General features: G+C 47.1%; 2 protein-coding genes across 7 annotated transcripts in view; one reads left to right on the plus strand and one right to left on the minus strand.

Annotated features, from left to right (window-relative positions):
• ZDHHC3 (zDHHC palmitoyltransferase 3) overlaps positions 1-17,878 on the plus strand; it is a 119,780-nt gene that overhangs the window by 20,304 nt on the left and 81,598 nt on the right. For 4 of the 6 annotated variants that reach the window (XM_074345084.1, XM_045509840.2, XM_045509841.2 and 1 more), the window contains one exon: positions 17,421-17,517. The exons of the other annotated variants lie outside the window; for them this stretch is intronic. The gene's annotated coding sequence lies outside the window, so the exon portion shown is untranslated. The remainder of the gene's footprint in view (positions 1-17,420; positions 17,518-17,878) is intronic. 6 annotated transcript variants of the gene reach the window in all.
• EXOSC7 (exosome component 7) overlaps positions 4,369-17,878 on the minus strand; it is a 30,948-nt gene continuing 17,438 nt past the window's right edge. Inside the window, exons 4-8 of the mRNA XM_074345093.1 lie at positions 17,543-17,708; positions 12,860-12,930; positions 8,790-8,913; positions 7,609-7,764; positions 4,369-4,610 (exon numbers count right to left, since the gene is read on the minus strand). Of these exons, the coding sequence (XP_074201194.1) occupies positions 4,506-4,610; positions 7,609-7,764; positions 8,790-8,913; positions 12,860-12,930; positions 17,543-17,708 (622 nt within the window). The 3' untranslated portion in view covers positions 4,369-4,505. The remainder of the gene's footprint in view (positions 4,611-7,608; positions 7,765-8,789; positions 8,914-12,859; positions 12,931-17,542; positions 17,709-17,878) is intronic.

Raw genomic sequence — 17,878 nt, forward strand, 5'->3', positions numbered from 1 at the left:
AGGCAGTACACCACCTAGCCAAGTTCTTGGCTCCACGGGGCCCACATTCCCTGTTGTTTTTTTGTCCCTAAAGGTCAGCAGTGTCCTAGTGGAAAGAGAACTGGGAGTCCTAGATTCCAAATCGAGCTCAGACACCCAGCGCTGTATCTTTTGGGGCAAGTTATTCAAGACCCAGATTCCTGCTCCATAAAATGGGGCAGTAATCACTACCCTGCCTACACAATGGGATTCTTGCAAGGAGCACGTGGAGCTGCCCTGTGAGGCAGCTGGGCCCCCGGCCCCCTCGGGGCCCCAGGGCCTCTGCCCACCCCTTTATTCCTTCCGCTCCAGGGGTGAGACAGTAAATGACCTGACCTCTAAATCTGGGAAAAACAAACTGGGCACTCACAGCCCAGTTCTGCACTTATCTGATGTCTTCAGCTATAATTGCTTACACGGGAAGAGAAAATCTGATTAGTTCTGTGGAATACTACAGATTTCCATCTGCCACACTGACACCTGTCCCCTCACCCCCACAAATGGCCTTAAAAATCAACAAATATAAACCCAGTTGTGTATTTAGGGAAACTGAAGTTTCCAAATTATCACCTTAGCCTTGCGCAACCTCACTGGAAGTTTTGCTGGTCTCTTTTTCCCCTATAGAACCTCTCTCTGTGCACCAAGTCTGCAAATGCCCCAGGGAAGGAAACAGCCAGTGACAGACTTCTCCCTTCTAAAGATCTCTCCCTTCTCTGGAATTTTTCAGAGAACAAGCTTTTGGTTTCATTGATTTTCTCCACTGATTTCCTGTTTTCAACTTCATTGATATCTATATCACTCTAATTTTTATTATTTCTTTTCCTCTGCTAACTTTGGATTTGTTTTTTTTCTAGTTTCCTAAGGTGGAAACTTAGATAATCGATTTCAAATCTTTCTTCTTATATATGTACTCAACGCTATAAATTTCTTTCTAAGCACTGCTTTTGCTACATCCCACAATTTTGATAAGTTGTGTTTTCATTTTAATTAAAAATACTTAAGTTCACTTGAGACTTCTTTGACCCAGGTGTTATTTAGAAGTGTGTTGTTTAATCTGCATGCATCTTGGGACTTTCCTGCTATCTTTCTGTAGTTGACTTCTAGTTTAATTCTGTTGTGGTCTGATGGCAGATCACTGTGACTTCTGTTGAATTTGTTGAGGTGTGTTTTATGGCCCAGAATCTGGTCTCTCTTGGTGAATGTTCCATGTGAGCTTGAGAAGGATGTGTGTTCAGCTGTTGATGGATGAAGCAGTCTCTAGATACCCATTATATCCAGTTGATCAATGGTGTTGGTGACTTGAGCCCTGTCCTTACCAACTTTCTGCCTGCTCCATCTGTCCTTTTCTGGGAGGGGAGCTGCAGTCTCCAGTTACGATAGTGGATTCATGTAGTTCTTGCAGTTCTGTCAGTTTTGACCTCATATATTTTAACGCTCTGTTGTTAGGCGTGTACACGTTACAGATTTGTATGTCTTCCTGAATAACTGACCCCTTTTTTCATCGTGTAATGCTCCTCTTTATTCTTGATAACTTACCTTGCTCTGAAGTCCCCTCTGTCTGAAATTAATGTATCTACTCCAGCCTTCTTCTTGATGAATGGTATCATGGTTTTATCTTTCTTCCTCCATTTACTTTTAATCTGTGTCTCATATTTAGAGTGAGTTTCATACAGCCGCATTAATTTCTTTTTATTTGCCTGTTGGTCTTTCCGATTTGGGGAGCACTACTTGCCCTGTGGCCTCACTTCTCTTACAGATCTGAGAAGTGCTGTGGCTTTTCCAGTTTGTTCAGTTCTAGTGCCTCCTCCTCATTTACTTCAGGGGCCATCCCAGCGGTGAAATAGGACCACTTCGGACCTCCCTGCCAGGACGGGAAACCCCCTTTCCAGCCACGGTCCTGGTGCAACACCCTCAGATCCACTCCCACTTCTGTTTCCTTGGTACCTGCCAAGCCAGGTCTTGCAGTTATTCTGATAAGTACTCTTTCTTCCCTGTGGCAGGGACTGAGTTCCCTGCTCAGGCTGGGCTGTAATTAGACCCCAGTCATGGGTCTGGAGCCAGTGAGGGGAGGTGGGGCAGAGGTCGACGAGCACCATCTCATGAGACATCTGCCTCAGGGACGTCCTTGCATGGGAAGTGGCACAGCGTTTCTTTCAGGAGATGGCTGCTGTCCTCTAGCTAGGGGTGGGGGCTTCGTCTGCCCGCCCAGAGCGTTCAGGGGAATAGGAGGGACTGAGCCCCTTTCTTTCCTGAGGGAAGCCCCGACTTTGGCAAAGGAAACCTGCCAAGGCCGCACCTTCCTGTGCAGCTCTGCCGTTCTCACACAAGCACTGGTGCTGGGGCGAACTTCTTTATGCTTCGTGTTTTCATTCCTCTTTGGTTACACTCCCAGAAGTGGAATTGTTAAGTCAAAGGGCATGAAATTAAGACTTTTAATACACACTGCCAGATTATTTCCAAAAGGTTTTGAAGAGCATAGATATGCACTTCACTGGCAGTTATAAGTGAGCCTTTACTGAACAAAAACAAATTATTGTCAATATTCTGAATTTGCAGGCTTGAAGTCACACAATTTGGGAGACCAAGGAATCCCAGAAACAATAAAACCAACTCGAATATTCTATAATGCTGCAGTCCTTCCGTGCCCGCCCTTACCCACCCCACCCCCAAGCCCTTAATTGCCTTTTGGCTGCCTTCAGCACTTCTCCCTGGTATTTACTCAGTGGCCACTAAAGACAGCTCTGGTTCTGCTGGATGAAGCAGTGGGTTTCCCCATGGCAGTATTTTTCCACGTCTCTGCCTTCAGTTTTCTTGTCCCTTATTCTGGGAGGTGCAATAGTCACACATTTCCCATTAACGCTTCTCCTGGAGAGACCGTGCTCATTCGGTACTTTGTTTCGTGTGTGAGGTACACTTCTCCAGGTAGGGCGGTCTACAGAAAAGGTGTGGGCTGACAGACAGATGCTAGCATCTACCTCTCCCTTTCCTTTGCGCTGTAACTGCGTAGCCAGCCAGCCCAGCTGGGTGGCTGTTGTACAGCTGGCCTGGCAAAGCCTCATCTGTCTGTCTGTCTCAACTATCTGATGTCTTTAATCATCAAAACCAAAGGTTTCTAAACTTTATTCCCACTCCAGTTGCATCTGTGCACCCCTACTGTCAACGTTCCAGCATGGGCAGTCAACCAGGGGCGGGAGGAGGAACGGGCTGACCGCTGCCTCGCTGGGAGCACTGTCATGGCGCCTGTAAGGACAATCACTGGAAAAAATGAAAAATGAAGACCCAAGCTATTCTCTCAACAGGGCAGCAGTTCCAAGTCCAAGTCTAGGCAGCTGCTTCTCTCCATAGGAGAGGAGGTGCCCTGGCCATGCCGGGAGGAGGTGCCCACGCCAAGACCTCTGGAACTGATCTGAAAGGGCTTCAGCTCACATTATGTTCTTTCCATTAGGCAGGAAATTCCTAACTCCTTACCCTGTTTGTCTAACTGAAATGCAGAGAGTAAATGCCATGGCTGAAATACCCTCCTTCATGAATCAATTCCTTCCCCAGGGCTCTCTTTAAGATTGATTGGGGAATTTCAGTTCCCCAGGGGAAAAAGAAAAACACAAAGACTGCTCACCCATAAGTGGACTTAATTCGAACACACTGCACTGTGAATAGAACACAGGCTTATAGGACGAGCTTTCTGGCGCCACTGAGAATGGCCTCTCCTTCTGTCCCCAGAGTGTGAAGGGAGACTGAGTAATCAAATGACAACATCTCTAAAGCAGCTTTCTTAATGCTCATAAACATAGAAATCTTACAAAACACCAGGGAGTGGTTATAAAACACAAAGCAATTTCAAAACAAGAGTAATAAGAAAGGTTGGCTAAGGACCAAAGTAGATGTTAAGTGCCTAGGGAGGTGGGCCAGGATCTCTTGGAGGGCAGGAAGAACTGGGCTCCCCCAGACTGGAGAAGGCTCACCAGCCAGGCGGAAGCCCTGGGTCTGCATCTGGGGCAGAGTGCCTCCTCAATCTCCCCAACCCAGAAGCCCCCAAATATACAAGGTGGATTTTTTTTTTTTAATACAGTTATTATTTTGAAAGCTCTATAGGGGGAAGAAGTAGACAATATACATATCATAAGCATTTCCTTTGAACCATTTTTCTGCTAGGTCCTTATTCTAGTGTGTCTGCTATTCTGAACTTCTGCAGCAGGAGATAAACCAGTCTCCCTTGGGAGGCCCATTACCAGAGCCCTCTGGTCAGAGCAGACCTCTGGACTCAGCTGTCACTAGACAATGGTCAGACTTTCTGAGGGGTCACCGAATGGCATCTTGGCTTGCAGTTGAGGAACTCTAGCGATACCAAACCAGACCAGAAAATAGACTTTAATTGTGCTTGTATAAATGTTGCCTTAAATTCATAATAGTTAAGGAAAATATATACAAACTTCAGCTTAAAGGAAAAGTAGGAAACAAACACTCTGCAGTTGGTGGCTGACTGCACATCAGCCCAGGAATCCGACTTTCTGTCTCTTGGGCCCCAGGCTCTCCTCCTTGTGTAGCAGGCTCTGCAGGGATGTGTGCAGCACTTTGCCCACGCGCTTGCCAGTCTGCAGGACAGAGAAGGGACAGAAGAGGGCCAGGCCCGCTTGTGAGGCAGATACACGCTGACCAAGAGAGGCTCCCCTTCCTGCCAGCTAGCCATTCTAAAGCGGCACACGTCCCGTCTGCCTTATAGGTATTTTATCTCATTAAACAAATCAATACAGAAACAAACCCCAAACGCTGACAACATAATAGTTACATTCTGGAAGACCCTCCATTCCAAAAAAAAAAAAAGATGCCAACCCTCAGGCAGCAAGCAGGAAGTGGCAAAGTCCACCTTGGTCATTAGCTGCTGCCACTAAGAGCAGCTAAACTGTCAACCAGCTGGACTTGCTGACAGCTGAGTCTCACTGTACTGCAGTGAGGAGACACAGGGAGACCAGAGAATCCCATCTGATGAAGGAACAGGTGGTGCTGAGGACCTGTGTTAACAAGCAATTTTTAATTTACCTGCCACCAAAGATCTGCTCAGATGGGACCAAAGTCAGTACCTGGATAGGGTCTTTGATGTCACTGCCATGCAGAGATGTGAAAGGCAAGAATGTTGGAATCAAGACACATCAAGAGGTTGGACAACCCAGAGATTTCCTAATTAGCCCCTACACAGCGTAACAGGAGGGGGCCCTCACAAACAAACAAAAAACCCTACAGAACAAAAATCTTTCTTTATGCAACTGGTATTCTGTCTCTCGGCTCATGAACATTTTAAGAACACAGTGAACCAATTACAAGTCTCCATCTCATCAAGTCTTCCACGTTCCCATTGCAGTTTCAGTTCACCTGTGCCGCTGGTTCCATCCCGACAACATCAGGGGGAAACACACCCAGGCCTCACCCTCACCCTAGTCCTCCTTGTCACAGGTGTAGCCTCCCCAGGGCTCTGTGCCTTCTCCCCTGGCCCCTGACTGTAACACGGGATGAGACTCCAAGTATTACTGAAAACTCATATAAAGAGAAGATCTCAGTCTAAAGGCGGGGAAGTGAGCAAATCTGTGAAATGCAAAGTCAGGGTTAAGGTCCAAAGTGACTTTGGAAAGATTTTTATCCTAACATCAAAAAAAAAAAATGTCCAAGTTGATCAAATAGAGGTACTGCTTATTCATATAAATGAGGGCGGGGAGAGGAGACAGAGAGGACACCAGGACTTGAGAGGTCTGAACCTGGACCTGCAGGAAAGAGACTGCAGAGGTTAGGGGCAGAGCTGCAGGACAACCTGAGGTTCTCAGCTTTACCATGAGCAGCATCTCTGGGTTGCTGCATCCTCGTACGAGAGAAATGGGGAGACAGGGCCAGAGGCTGTGGTCCCCCTGCAGACCTCACTCCCCGAGCCCCAGGGAGGAGGAAGCTCAGCTCCCTGGACAGCGCTCTGGTTCTCCCTCCATCCACGGCAGCCAGAGCCCACCTGGGTCATGAGGTTATTAAAATAGCTCATGGCTCAGTGGGACTCTGGGGGCACAGTCTGGGTTTGAATCCTAGCACCAGCATTTAAGAGCTGTGAGGCCTGTAGGCAAGTTACTGATCGTCTACATGCCTCAATTTTCCTCGTCTATAAAAATAAGGGTAATACCAGTTGTTACCTCACAGGTTTGTGAGGAATAAATGATGTGATACATTTAAAGCACTAGAAACAGGGTGGGACGTGAAGTAAGCACACAACAAATGTGAGCTGTTATTTATTGTTTTTGTTGTTGTTTAGAGCCTGGAATTCTCATCAGACTCTCCTCTAAAACAAGATTTGGGAGGCGCTCGTCTAGAGAGGCCTTTGGTAGAACTTGTAAAGCATTTTAAGAGCTTTGGTTTCAGAACACCTGATGCCATGCACAGCTGGAGACACTGGAACTCAGGGTGCTTAATGTGGATCAGACAGAGTGAGAGTTGACAGTGCAAACTGCGATGTGTCAGTGCTTCCCCACTACATGGCCTGCCTACCCCTCATGACACGGCAGCAGCAGACACTACTGCTGTTGTTAGCCCCTCTCTGCAGATGAGGGAGCTGGGGCCCAGGCCACATTCGCAGCCTGGGCAGTCTGGCTTCAGAGCTCACGCTTGCGTCCTCAACACTGTATACATGGCCCATTTTTGCTCTCAAATAAGATGACAAAAAAAAGACATCAAGCGCGTAAAGTCTTCAATGAGAATCACTGTTTCTGGGAAGGAAGGAAGGGTGTAGACGGCAACCTTAGTGCTGTCAAGCAGTGACCTCTGGGCACGTGTTGTGACACAGAGATGACTTAAAACAAAACCTCCCAGGGCTGGTCAATCTATTCCTGGCAAGTCAGTCAGTTAATCAGTCTCAAAGTCCTCAAAAGCTTCTGGAGAGTTGAAGTGGACACGAGGGAAGGAAGGTCTGGGAAGACATGAGTGAGCGGGACCTGGTCCCTGCTGCAGAGGGGTTTTCAGGCAAGTGAGGTAGACACACGGGTCAGTCAGTAACCAGTCGGTACGGAGCAGCTGGAAAGTGCCCTAATGGTGCTGCCAGACGGGCTGAGGAGCCCTGAGAGGAACGTGCACCTGAGACAGTCGGGAGGATCTCCCACCGTTCCTATTTGTCTCCCTTTAAACACTTCCGGACCCACAAGAATGGGGAGATGGCCATCCTTCAGCCCCTGGCTCTACCTCTGCTCACTCCCTTCAAGTGACAGGAAGCAGACAGCCAGGAATTCAGCTCCCTCATCAAATCACAAAGGCTTGGAATTCTGGAGTTATAAGTGACTCTTTACATTATCAGTCCGACATTCTTATTTAGAAACATGGGCCTGGCGATCAGAGAGGGAGAGGATAAGCGAATGTTACGGGCAGGTCACTACCTCCCAGCCCAGAGCCCCCACCACCACCGCCACCACCCTTGGCTTGCTCAGTGACATCCGGCTGACACCAGCTGTTCCCCACACTCCCAGCCTGGGATGAAGTGGGTAAATGGGGAGAATTCCCACAGTGTGACCAAGAGGGCAGGAAGCAGCAAGCACTCCCAGCCAGGTCCTGGCCTCGGAACCAGAGTCTCACCTCCATCATCTCGAAGATGCTCTCTGGGTCCAGGCTGCCCTTCCCCACTTTCCTCATGCATGTCACGACTCCTTTGCTGGTCACGGCCACCAGCAAGCTGGCCAAAGAGCAGGCCTCCTCCTGAAGAGTAGCATCTACCACGTGCCGATAGCCAATCTGCAGGGACAGGGCAGCAGTGCACACATGCAGGTGACACACGTCCCAGACCCCCCACCCCTGAGAGCCTCACGAAGGGAATATCAGCACCAGCAAGGAACCTGCACGACCCATTCTGGATCTTATTTTAGATTCTGCTCATATGGAAAATATCTGAAGTAATGTTCAATCATTCTGTCACAGGCCACTGTGTAAGCAGTGCAATGGAAGCATGAAATGGAAATATGGGCGTGGGGGGAAGGTGGTTAGAATTACAATTCAGAGACCAAGTCAGAGGCCCCCTGGATGTTTCACTGAAGACAGATGGATCAAGAGGGCCCGTGCTGAGGGACGTGCTCAAGGATGAGTCAAGGGCAGGCACCTCTGGTCATCCCAAAGCTTCACTATACTCCATGCTCATGAAGTGATTCTGGTGGAATTAAACCTGACCCACTCTGTCCAATTTTTATATAATGAAACCTTCGTGTAATCAGTGACAGTCTCAGCCAAAACAGGCCCTCTGCACAGCCCTGGGCGGGGCAGCCACATGTCAGCATCAGCTGGGTGTTTGGCTCCACAGGCCTCGGTGCTAATGTGAAACCTCATGACGCATCAGAGACCCAGGCCCTGCTCCAACCCCCTCATTTCATCGACGTGCACATTAGGGCCCACAGAGGGGACAGCGTTCGCCTTTCAACCACCCTTTTACCACTCAGCCAGCCTAGACACCATAGAGTTGAGAGTACTGAAGGTAATATGCATTCAGGATGTTTCACTGTAATGCCTGGCAGGCAGGAGGAGCTTAACCAACTGTGGCTACTATTACTGTGAAGCTGCTCATGTGCCCCTGGGACTCCGTATCTTCCAGTTAAAAAGAAAAGAAAGAGCTGCTCATGGTAGTGGTCTCTATATTAGAAAATTACTGAGTTTGGGTTAATACTGCTTCAGTATGGGTCATGAAACTATAACTTCCCAACCTATTAAGTAACCTTGGGGTTGAAGAAGACCCACAGGGAAGACAAAAACCATGAGATACAAGCTCATACCTTACACAGGGTGACGATACAAGGGACATTCTCTACGCTGAGCCGGATGCAGTCATAAGGGTCATCAGACAGTTCAATGTCCTTCGACCCCTCTTCATCCTCCAGAACACGAACTCTTGGTATCCTGGAAGCAGAAGCATAATTAAAATCCCCATTTACTGAAAGGAAGGATGACAACTTCTTTTTCTTGAGTTGGAATCCCTGTGTCTCACCAGGCATGCTTGTCCTCCCTATGATCCCTGCCAAAAGTGTACAGGTGACACTGAGTGCAGTGGGGAAAGGAGGCCTTTTAAAAAATGATACAGAGGAGAAGGCTAGACAGGGCTAGGGGATTAAGAGGCACAAACTAGTACGTATGAAATAAATAAGCTGCAAGGATATATTGTACAGCACAGAGAATATACCCAGTATTTTATAATAACTTTAAATGGAGTATAATATATAAACATACTGAAATCACTATGTTGTACACCTGAAACTAATATAATATTGTAAATGAATAAAACCTCAATAAAAATACATTTTAAAAATAAAATTAAAAATCATGCTTAATTAGCCAGATATCTAAAAATGAATCCCAATCCCTACTTCACACTATACACAAAAATCCATACTAAATGGACTGCACATGTGAAGGTGAAAGATAAAAAAATAAAGCTTTTAGAAGAAAAACTAAGAACATCTTCATGATCTGAGTAGACAGATTTACTGGACATAAAATGCTCATCATAAAGGGGAAAAATAACAGATTCAATTATATTATAATTGAATACACACACACACACAGGCACATCTTGGAGATACTGCAGGTTTGGTTCCAGACTGCTGTAATAAAGCAAGTCACATGAATTTCTGGTTTCCCAGTGCATATAAAAGTTATGTTTACACTATAGCGTAGTCTACTAAGTGTGCAATAGCATGTCTAAAAAAACCAATGTTCATACCTCAATTTAAAAAGACTCTATTACTAAAAATGCTAACCATCATCTGAGCCTTCTTGCAAGTTGTAATCTTTTTGCAATATTAACATCAAAGATCACTGATCACATGTCACTATAACAAATAAAGGAATAATGAAAAAGTCTGAAATATTGCAAGAATTATCAAAATGTGACTCAGAGACATGAAGTGAGAAAAATGCTGTCAGAAAAATGGCACCGATAGACTAGCTCTATGCTGCGTTGCCGCAAGTCTTCAATTTGTCAAAAAACACAGTATCTGCTAAGCACAATCAAGTGAAGTGCAGTAAAACAAGGTCTGCCTCTGTGTGTGTCTAACATAATATATATTAAGATTATGAACTTCTGTTTGTCAAAAGGCACTTGGAAACCAAAAAATAATTCAGAGTGGAGAAAATATTTCTATGAGTGTGTGTGTATAAACCGACATATTACATGAAGAATTCCTACCAAACATAAAGACAGACGACCCAACAGAAAAATGGGCAAAAGACTTAAACAGGAGCTTCGCAGAAGAGGCTATTCACATAGCCAGTAAACACACAGAAAAGTACACAAGTTAAATGTCCATCAGGGAAGTGCAAAGTAAAACTACAATATGATACCAGGACATACCCATCAGAATGGCTAGTATTAAAAAGACAAAAAAATCCAAAGGTTGGCAAAAAAGTGGAGCAACCCAGACTCTATACATTTGACCATTTGGTCAAAGCACTTTGGAAAACTGTTTTGCAGAATCGACTGACATTATTTGCAACAGCTCAAAACTGGAAACTACCCAGCTGTTCATCAACAGAAGAATGGATAAATGAACTGTGGCATATTCATACAGTGGAACACGATTCAGCAAAAAGCAAACTATGACTCCTGGCCACAACACAGATGCCACAAAACCTAATGCTCAGCGGATAGGCAGACATGAGAGAGAAAGCACTGCGTGATTCCATTTACGTCAAGCACAAACCAAGGGCTGTGGTTATCCTCAGTGGGTGCAGTGACTGCATGGGGGTATAGGATGAGAGGGCTTCTTGGGGGCTGGCAATGTTCTGTTTCTTGAGCTGGGTGCTGGAAATATACTTAAGCCATAAAGTCTATTCACTCCACTGTGGGGTGGAGGAGCCAGGAAGGAAGAGGTGGTCCACCCAGCTACTGTAATACAAACAGTGTTGGTGCATTTCCCTGTGCCTCTAACAAAAGCTGGCTATGATTCACCCCTGCTGGCCATCCCTACACAAGCCAGTGTCAGTGCAGAGGAGTTTCAGCCAGAGAATGTCCACAAGAACCAAGGAGTCCTGCTAGGGTCTGCCCCAGGAGACGTCTCCATGTCAGGGGTCCCCTGGGTCTAAGCACTAAGTAATATCCTATTTGAACAAGTCAGGTAGCCAGTTTGAATTGTGGTATGGTAAAAAATAAGCACTTGTGTGCACGCGCGTGTGCACACACACACTCCTTCCCACCCCTCTGGCTACATCGTGGTTCAGTAGAAGGGCTAGCAAATACTGTCTAGAGAATGGCCTTAACCCTTCCAGAGGGCCCTGACTGTACAGAAGGTCTCTCCACACACCAATGGGTCCCAGTGCCTTGCAGGGTCTCCGTTCCTTGCTGCCTGCAGGGCTGTTCTTGCTCTGGGCACGAGACTGATGGCTGTGCACATGACAGGTGTCCTCCCCAACCCGAGCAGCTGGGTGTGACCATCCTGGTGTACAGTTTGCCCAACACCTCCCCTACAGCCAAAAGCCTCATCTGGCTCTACTCTTTCTTTTTGCCCTGGTGCCCATGGAAACCAGCTAGCAGATGGGGAGTAAGTTCTGAGGCTTGAGGGACAACAGATGGCAACTTCCTTTCTTCTCCAGCAGAGCCCAAGCCCAGGCTGCAGCTACTGGCATCTGGTACTCGAGCCCTCACAGTGGCCATGGTGCCAGGCCTACCCTCAACTAGTCTCAGCCAGGGGTCTAGTGGCACAGCTAAGGGTGGGACTCTTCAGCTTTCCTTCTCAACAAATATTCCATCCTGCAATTTCTGACCTACCTTTATTTAATTCTGTTTTTGTTTTAAATTATGCAGGTAGTCTAAATTCACCAGCAAAAAATTCTAAGATGCAGATAAATTTTAAATCGCCCATAATATGAGCACTGGAAAATAATCACAATGACCATTTGGGGACAGGCATACATACAGACATAGTCATATGCTGCTGTGTAGATTTCAGTCCCCTATGTTGGGACATTCATGTTGTTTTCAACTTCTCACCATTACAAAGAAGCTGTGATGAGCATCTTCGAATAACATCTTTGCTCACTTACCCAGTTACTCCCCTAGGCTATATCCCCAGGAGTTTCTAATCCTTATTTTCAAATACCCCAGGACCCCCCGTTACCATAATGTAAGTTCTCTCACAGACTGAACACTCCCCTCCACATACTTATTTTCAAATGCTGCGAACTTTCCCCCAAAGAGCCTTGTGCATAGAGAGGAAAAGAGCTGTATCATCAAACGGTCAGAGGAAACGTCAACTGCAGAGAAGCTCAGGGCCACGTCCCGAGCTGCATAGCTGTGTGCGAGGCTGAACCACCACCATTTCCTGCTCCTAACTCACTGAACAGCAGGCTGCTACCTGCTTCTAGAACATTCACGTGTCCAACCAAGGAATATGTGAGCACCTACTACTGGTATACGAGTCCGACTTGCATACAGTTCCCGACGAGGAATACGTCAGGCTGTGTTCACGGCGCTGGGAGAGACCAGAGTGCAAAGCAGGCAAAGCCCCTGCCCCCGTGGAGCTTCTTCTAGCAACAGTATTTAGACAGTGGATCTTGTACTGTTTCTACTCTTTTTGCTGCTCTGTAGTTCTCTAATATTTTTCTACATTGTACATGTTTACTTATGAAAATAATAACACAAAAAGTAAACACAGAAATATATGCATCTATTTAGTTATAACTTATAAAATCTGTTTTCTGGAGCTTAACATTAAATAGCACCATTCTCAATGCTGAAGCCCCCTGTTCTCGTCTATGAGCTTCTGTGGAAATGCCCTCAGTGTTGTGTTCCATCACAAGTGTCTGCTCAGGTTCTCCGCGGTCTCATGGGGCTGTTTCCAGGAGGACCTACCTTGTATTGAAGAGGGCAGCCTTCACCGCAATGGAGATGGCATCAAACAAATTTCCACCACATTCCAGCAGCTAAGGGAGAGGGGGAGTGAGGGAGGAAGAAAGCACAAGCGTCATTTCTTACTTTAATTATTATCCCAATGAAAGGACACCAGTTCCTAAGAAATGCTGATCAAGTGTTTATAAAATAAAGACAAGAACTCGTGGCTGCTCATGGGCCCACTGACACGCACGGTGTCATCACTCTAACTGCAGGCACTGCCTCGCCAGGGCTGTGCTTACAGGGGCCATGTGTGCGAGGTCACAGTTGCCCTGACGTGGTACCATTGCTCAGAAGCCTCAGCCTGCAGTGAAGCCCCTCAGCCAGTTGGGCCTGTGCTGCAGGGGGAGCTGATCACCCATATTTTGCCCCAGATAACCACCAGCTGCACTGCAAGTGTTACTCTCATCTTTGTGACATATGCTTGGCCTCCAGACAAGCACTGATGCCGCGGGTCATGTTGCTCAGTGTCGTTACTACTGCATGTGGTTACCAGTGCACCTCTGATGCTCAAACTCCATGTACTACATTAAGCATAATAAAACTAAGGTCCGTCACACGTTTTCACCCATGAGCAAAAGTGTTGACTGCATTTATGTGTGCTCATCCAGCAGGGGAGGTCAGAGTCATTATTAAGTGGAAGGCAACACGTCCTTCTTCCTTATTTTAAAGAAGCCTTGGCCTGAGGTTATGGAATAAAGCCAGCAGGAAAAGAGGAGACGAAGTCACATGGAGAAGGAAAAGTCATATGTTTCTTTGTGTGTTTGTTTAGAGTCTGTCTCCTCTTCATCTGAACTGTTAAACTCCTGAGGCTGGACCCTGTTGGCTTTGCTCGTTCCTGTATCTTCTGAGCCCAGCAGAAGGGCTGCCGGGAAGGAGGAGCCTGGTGATTATTTCTGGAAGAAAGGCAGGCCCTAAGCCTTGGCCTTCCAAACTACTAAGAATCAACAATCATACCTGGCACGTCTCACTCATGCACCTCATTCACACCCGGTGCAAACTCAGTTCCCACGTTTAAGCTTTCCAGGCAAACTTCCAGTGCAGACGCCGTCTTTCCTACAGCCTTCTATAATCACTGCTTATTAGAATGCGATCCTACTGGCCTTGTAACAGCAGCATGTTTGTCTAGCAGCTGGACTAGCTCTCCTGTCCCCTGGTTCAGATACAGGCTGCCACATGGCACTGAGTTCCAGCTGGACTCCTGACCGGACCATCTGGTTTGATTCCTGTCTGCGCCGGTTAACTGCATGACCCCGGGTGGTACCTAACCTCGTAAGCATTAACCACATGTTTATAAATAAACGTTCATCTCCTCTTTCATTTTCCCACTGTTGTCCTCGCAGACTGTCAGTGTGGGGCTGCCCATCCTGCATCTTCACTGCTGACAGCCCAGGTCCCTAACCCTGGCTATGCATCCGAGTTGCCCGGGAAGCTAATCAAACATGCAGGGGGAGGCCCTGGAAACTGCAGTTTACTCCAGGCCAGCGGTGGTCCTGATGGCCAGCCAGGGCTGAAGACCGCTGTTTTACACTCTGCTGCCCACAGCATCTGCCTCATGCAGAGAAAGTGCTAGATAAATGCTGATGTCTGCTCTAGCAGCTGTGAAGCCTTTGAGCTGGCGAGGACCCGGAGACCACCTCGGCCAACCCTTCCCTGACAATTGGGGATACCAAAGCCCCCCACTTACAACAAAGCGGCCTGACTCCCAGTCAGTGTTCTTTCTACTGTCCTGCACCACGTCCTGTGCACAAACTTTGATTTTCAACACTCTAGCTGATCACCAGGAGATGAAATCGAGAGGGCAGAAGGCTGAGCACCGAGTAACTGCTGAGGGGGCCCCCTTGAAGGGCAGGCATCGATCAGCCTGCCCGCCTCCGCAGGGTGCAAGAGCACGCCCACTGCAGTCCTCGCCCGCCTGCCCCGGCTCCTCATGGGGCACCACGCGCCGAGCAGCAGGGGTCTGACAGTCTTCTCTGCTAGTTGCTGGCTATGTGTCCTCTGAGCTTTGGTTTCCCTCTCAGTGAAGCAAAGCCACACTTTCCTACAGGGTGGCTGTGAGAACTAAATGACCCCACACCCTTACCATCCCCAGCACATAAGTGGTGCTCACAGACCTCCTCTCCGCTGCCAAGCAGGCCCAGCCTAGCAAGAATCTTTCTGCTAAACACAGTGGCACAGCTGACAGGCAGGGGGAGAGTCGAGGGGGTGATGCAGAGACCCAAAGCGGCCTGACTGGGCTGTCTGAACAAGCCCAGGCGAGCTGACAGGAGAGCAGAGGGTGTGGGGCATCTAGTGTTACAGAGAGACGGGACTGTGATCCCACAGCAGGTCGTAGGTGTCCACCCTCAGCAGGGAAAAGATCGCTCCTGTAACAGAGGTGGGGAAGGAGCAGAGCAGGAGAAGGGGAAGGAAGACACATTTGGTCACAAACGCACCTCCCCATGCTGTCTGTACGACTGATTCCTAACAGTTATCCCACTTTGGGATAAAAACAATGCCATTAAAGAACTATGAAGAGCAAAGAAGAGTGAAGTTTCTATGAAGTGAAATTTCTACTTTAATAACACAACTGGGGAGAAAAATAGTACTGGAAATTGGCTCACCTGAATGTACTAGGGTTCAAGTACTTGTGTCTGCAGTAAAGTGAAAACACAGAAGGCTGCCCAGGGAAGACCTGTTTGAAAAATGGGCTCTGCCTGAGGACTTTTCAGACCAGTTGGTAAAAAGAAATCACAGGAGATTCAATTTTCACAATCCCAGCGACAAGACTGGATTTCCACCATCTTACTCCAAACATGGACTCGGTGTATTCAGTACATTTTTAGATGTAGGACAAAAACTTAGTCTCCAAACAAAAGCCTATCCCCCATCTCACATGCATGAAGCACATTCCTATCAAGGCTGAAAGCAAACATTTGCTCTCATGGAAAGAACCACCGCTCCACGGGTGTGAATTTGTGATTGACAAAGAGTCATCTACCTCGTTAATAATATAATTTTTAAAATGCTTTCCTAATTCATAAAAACTTTTCTGAGGATGACATTTCAAAAGCTCATATCTTCTTCCAAAATAAATAAAATATTTAAAACAATTTTTAAGGAAGAAATCCTAATGTAAAAAGTCTTAAAAAGACAGGTTTGCGGGTGACCCTGACACACTCCTGCTCACCGTACATCCCTGCTTACGAAAGAGGCTGCTGGTTCTAAGCTGAAATGACGCCCCTATGATGTTCACGAGTTTTGCTAGAGCTTTCACTGAAAGAACAGGCTTCTTGACTGAATCAAAAGTGGACCAGACCCCTCACTGAGCCAGCCTCCTACCAAAGCACAGGCATGCAGGTCTGCACCTCCGTGGGCAGCTGTGAAGCCTGTCTCCTATTGGTAATGACTGTAGGCTGCCAGTTCCCACCTCTTCAAAACCAGGACCTACAAAACTACCTTGGTTGTAGGAATTATATTACAAGGTGCATCCTGCTTATCAGAGATGAGAAAAAGCAAATGGACTTGTAATTTCATTATTTTTACCCATTAGTGCCAGCATTCAGAACAGCCCTAACCTGCTGGACGCTGGTAACCACTGCTGTCTTTTGGCCAGCCGTGCTCCATCCATCATCAAAGTAATTTAAAAGTATCCAGAAAACCCTGCCCTGTTTCATGCAGGGCCAACAATTAGAGATAGCCGAATTGTTCCTTGTCACAAAGTTCACTATCAGCCCACAAGATTGGCTTTATCTTCAGATTCATTAAAGAATCCATTTGGTCAATGGCTTAGCCCCGTGCCCTCGATATGAAATGGAAGACGTAGCCACTTATCTCAGGGTTCATAAAATTAAATGAAAAGGAATAAAGCAGGTCCAACGAGAGCCTGTACCCGAGCAAGCAACTGGCCAAATTAATTATAGCTATGAGAGAAGTTACTGTCAAGTCCCAAAGACTGGGCAGACGAGTACTTGGGAGGCAAGCAGCGGGAAGGAAATGGAGGGCTACACTAGGAAGACTCCTGCAGGTGCAGAATCTGGAGGGAGGAGGCAGGGTTCTTACTGGCGAAATGAGGGACTCAGACAAGGTGGGCTGCAGGCTGTTTTCAAGGGAGGATGGCTTGGTGAGGTCAAGAGCCAGCACGGGCATTAAACAGACTTGGCTTTGAGGCCAAGTCACAAACTGAGACCTCCTGGGCCAGTTACTTTACCTCTCTGTGTCTTAGTTGCCTCACTTATAAATGGCACTTATAAAGTGCCTACTTGCAAAACATTTGTAAAGGTTCAGTGAAAATGCATATAAAGAGCCCATCACCTTTCCATGCAGAATATGCCGGCTTGTCTCATCTCTGCCCATCAACTCTGTCTAGCACCATCTAGAGAGCACCTCTTGTTTTCTTCTTCCTGACAACCTCTGTGGATAATTTTAGGTGCGACAATGATATGACTGTAAATTTACCGTAGGATGGTATTATACGTGTGCTACTACACATGTTGTATTTAATTTTAAAAATTATTACAGGAGACCAATCTTATCCCAACAGCCTCACCCTGGAAACTGAAAGTATCCACTTGAAGAGGGAAAAAGCACTGAGGGGAAAGTAGGCCAACTGGCCTCCAACAAAGGTGGAGTGTGGCCAAGTAAGTACAGCAATGCGATACTTACCAGCACGTCCACATAGAGAATCCAGCAGTGCTCCCGGGGGCTGATGCACAGGGACTTCAGGTCAACGCTGCTCTTATTGTTAAATATGCGGTAGAGGGTGTTAGCAATCTCTGTGCCAAGGTCATCACCTCCTCGACCTTCAAATTCAGGGGTAGCATTGGCTGAACTGTATGGAAGGGCAAAGGAAAAGGGGTGAGTCTTTGCAAAGGCAAAGAGCAAAGGGGCAGACTTTGTTCCAGTTTCCTTGTGGGATGTTGGAAGAACCAGCGCTATGAGGAAAGTCACTGAAAGGAGGAAAGGGTGGCATCTGCCACTTTCCCAGCCTCCAGACACATC

The sequence above is a fragment of the Camelus bactrianus genome, chromosome 17 (genome assembly GCF_048773025.1).
Source record: "Camelus bactrianus isolate YW-2024 breed Bactrian camel chromosome 17, ASM4877302v1, whole genome shotgun sequence".
Taxonomy (NCBI): domain Eukaryota; kingdom Metazoa; phylum Chordata; class Mammalia; order Artiodactyla; family Camelidae; genus Camelus; species Camelus bactrianus.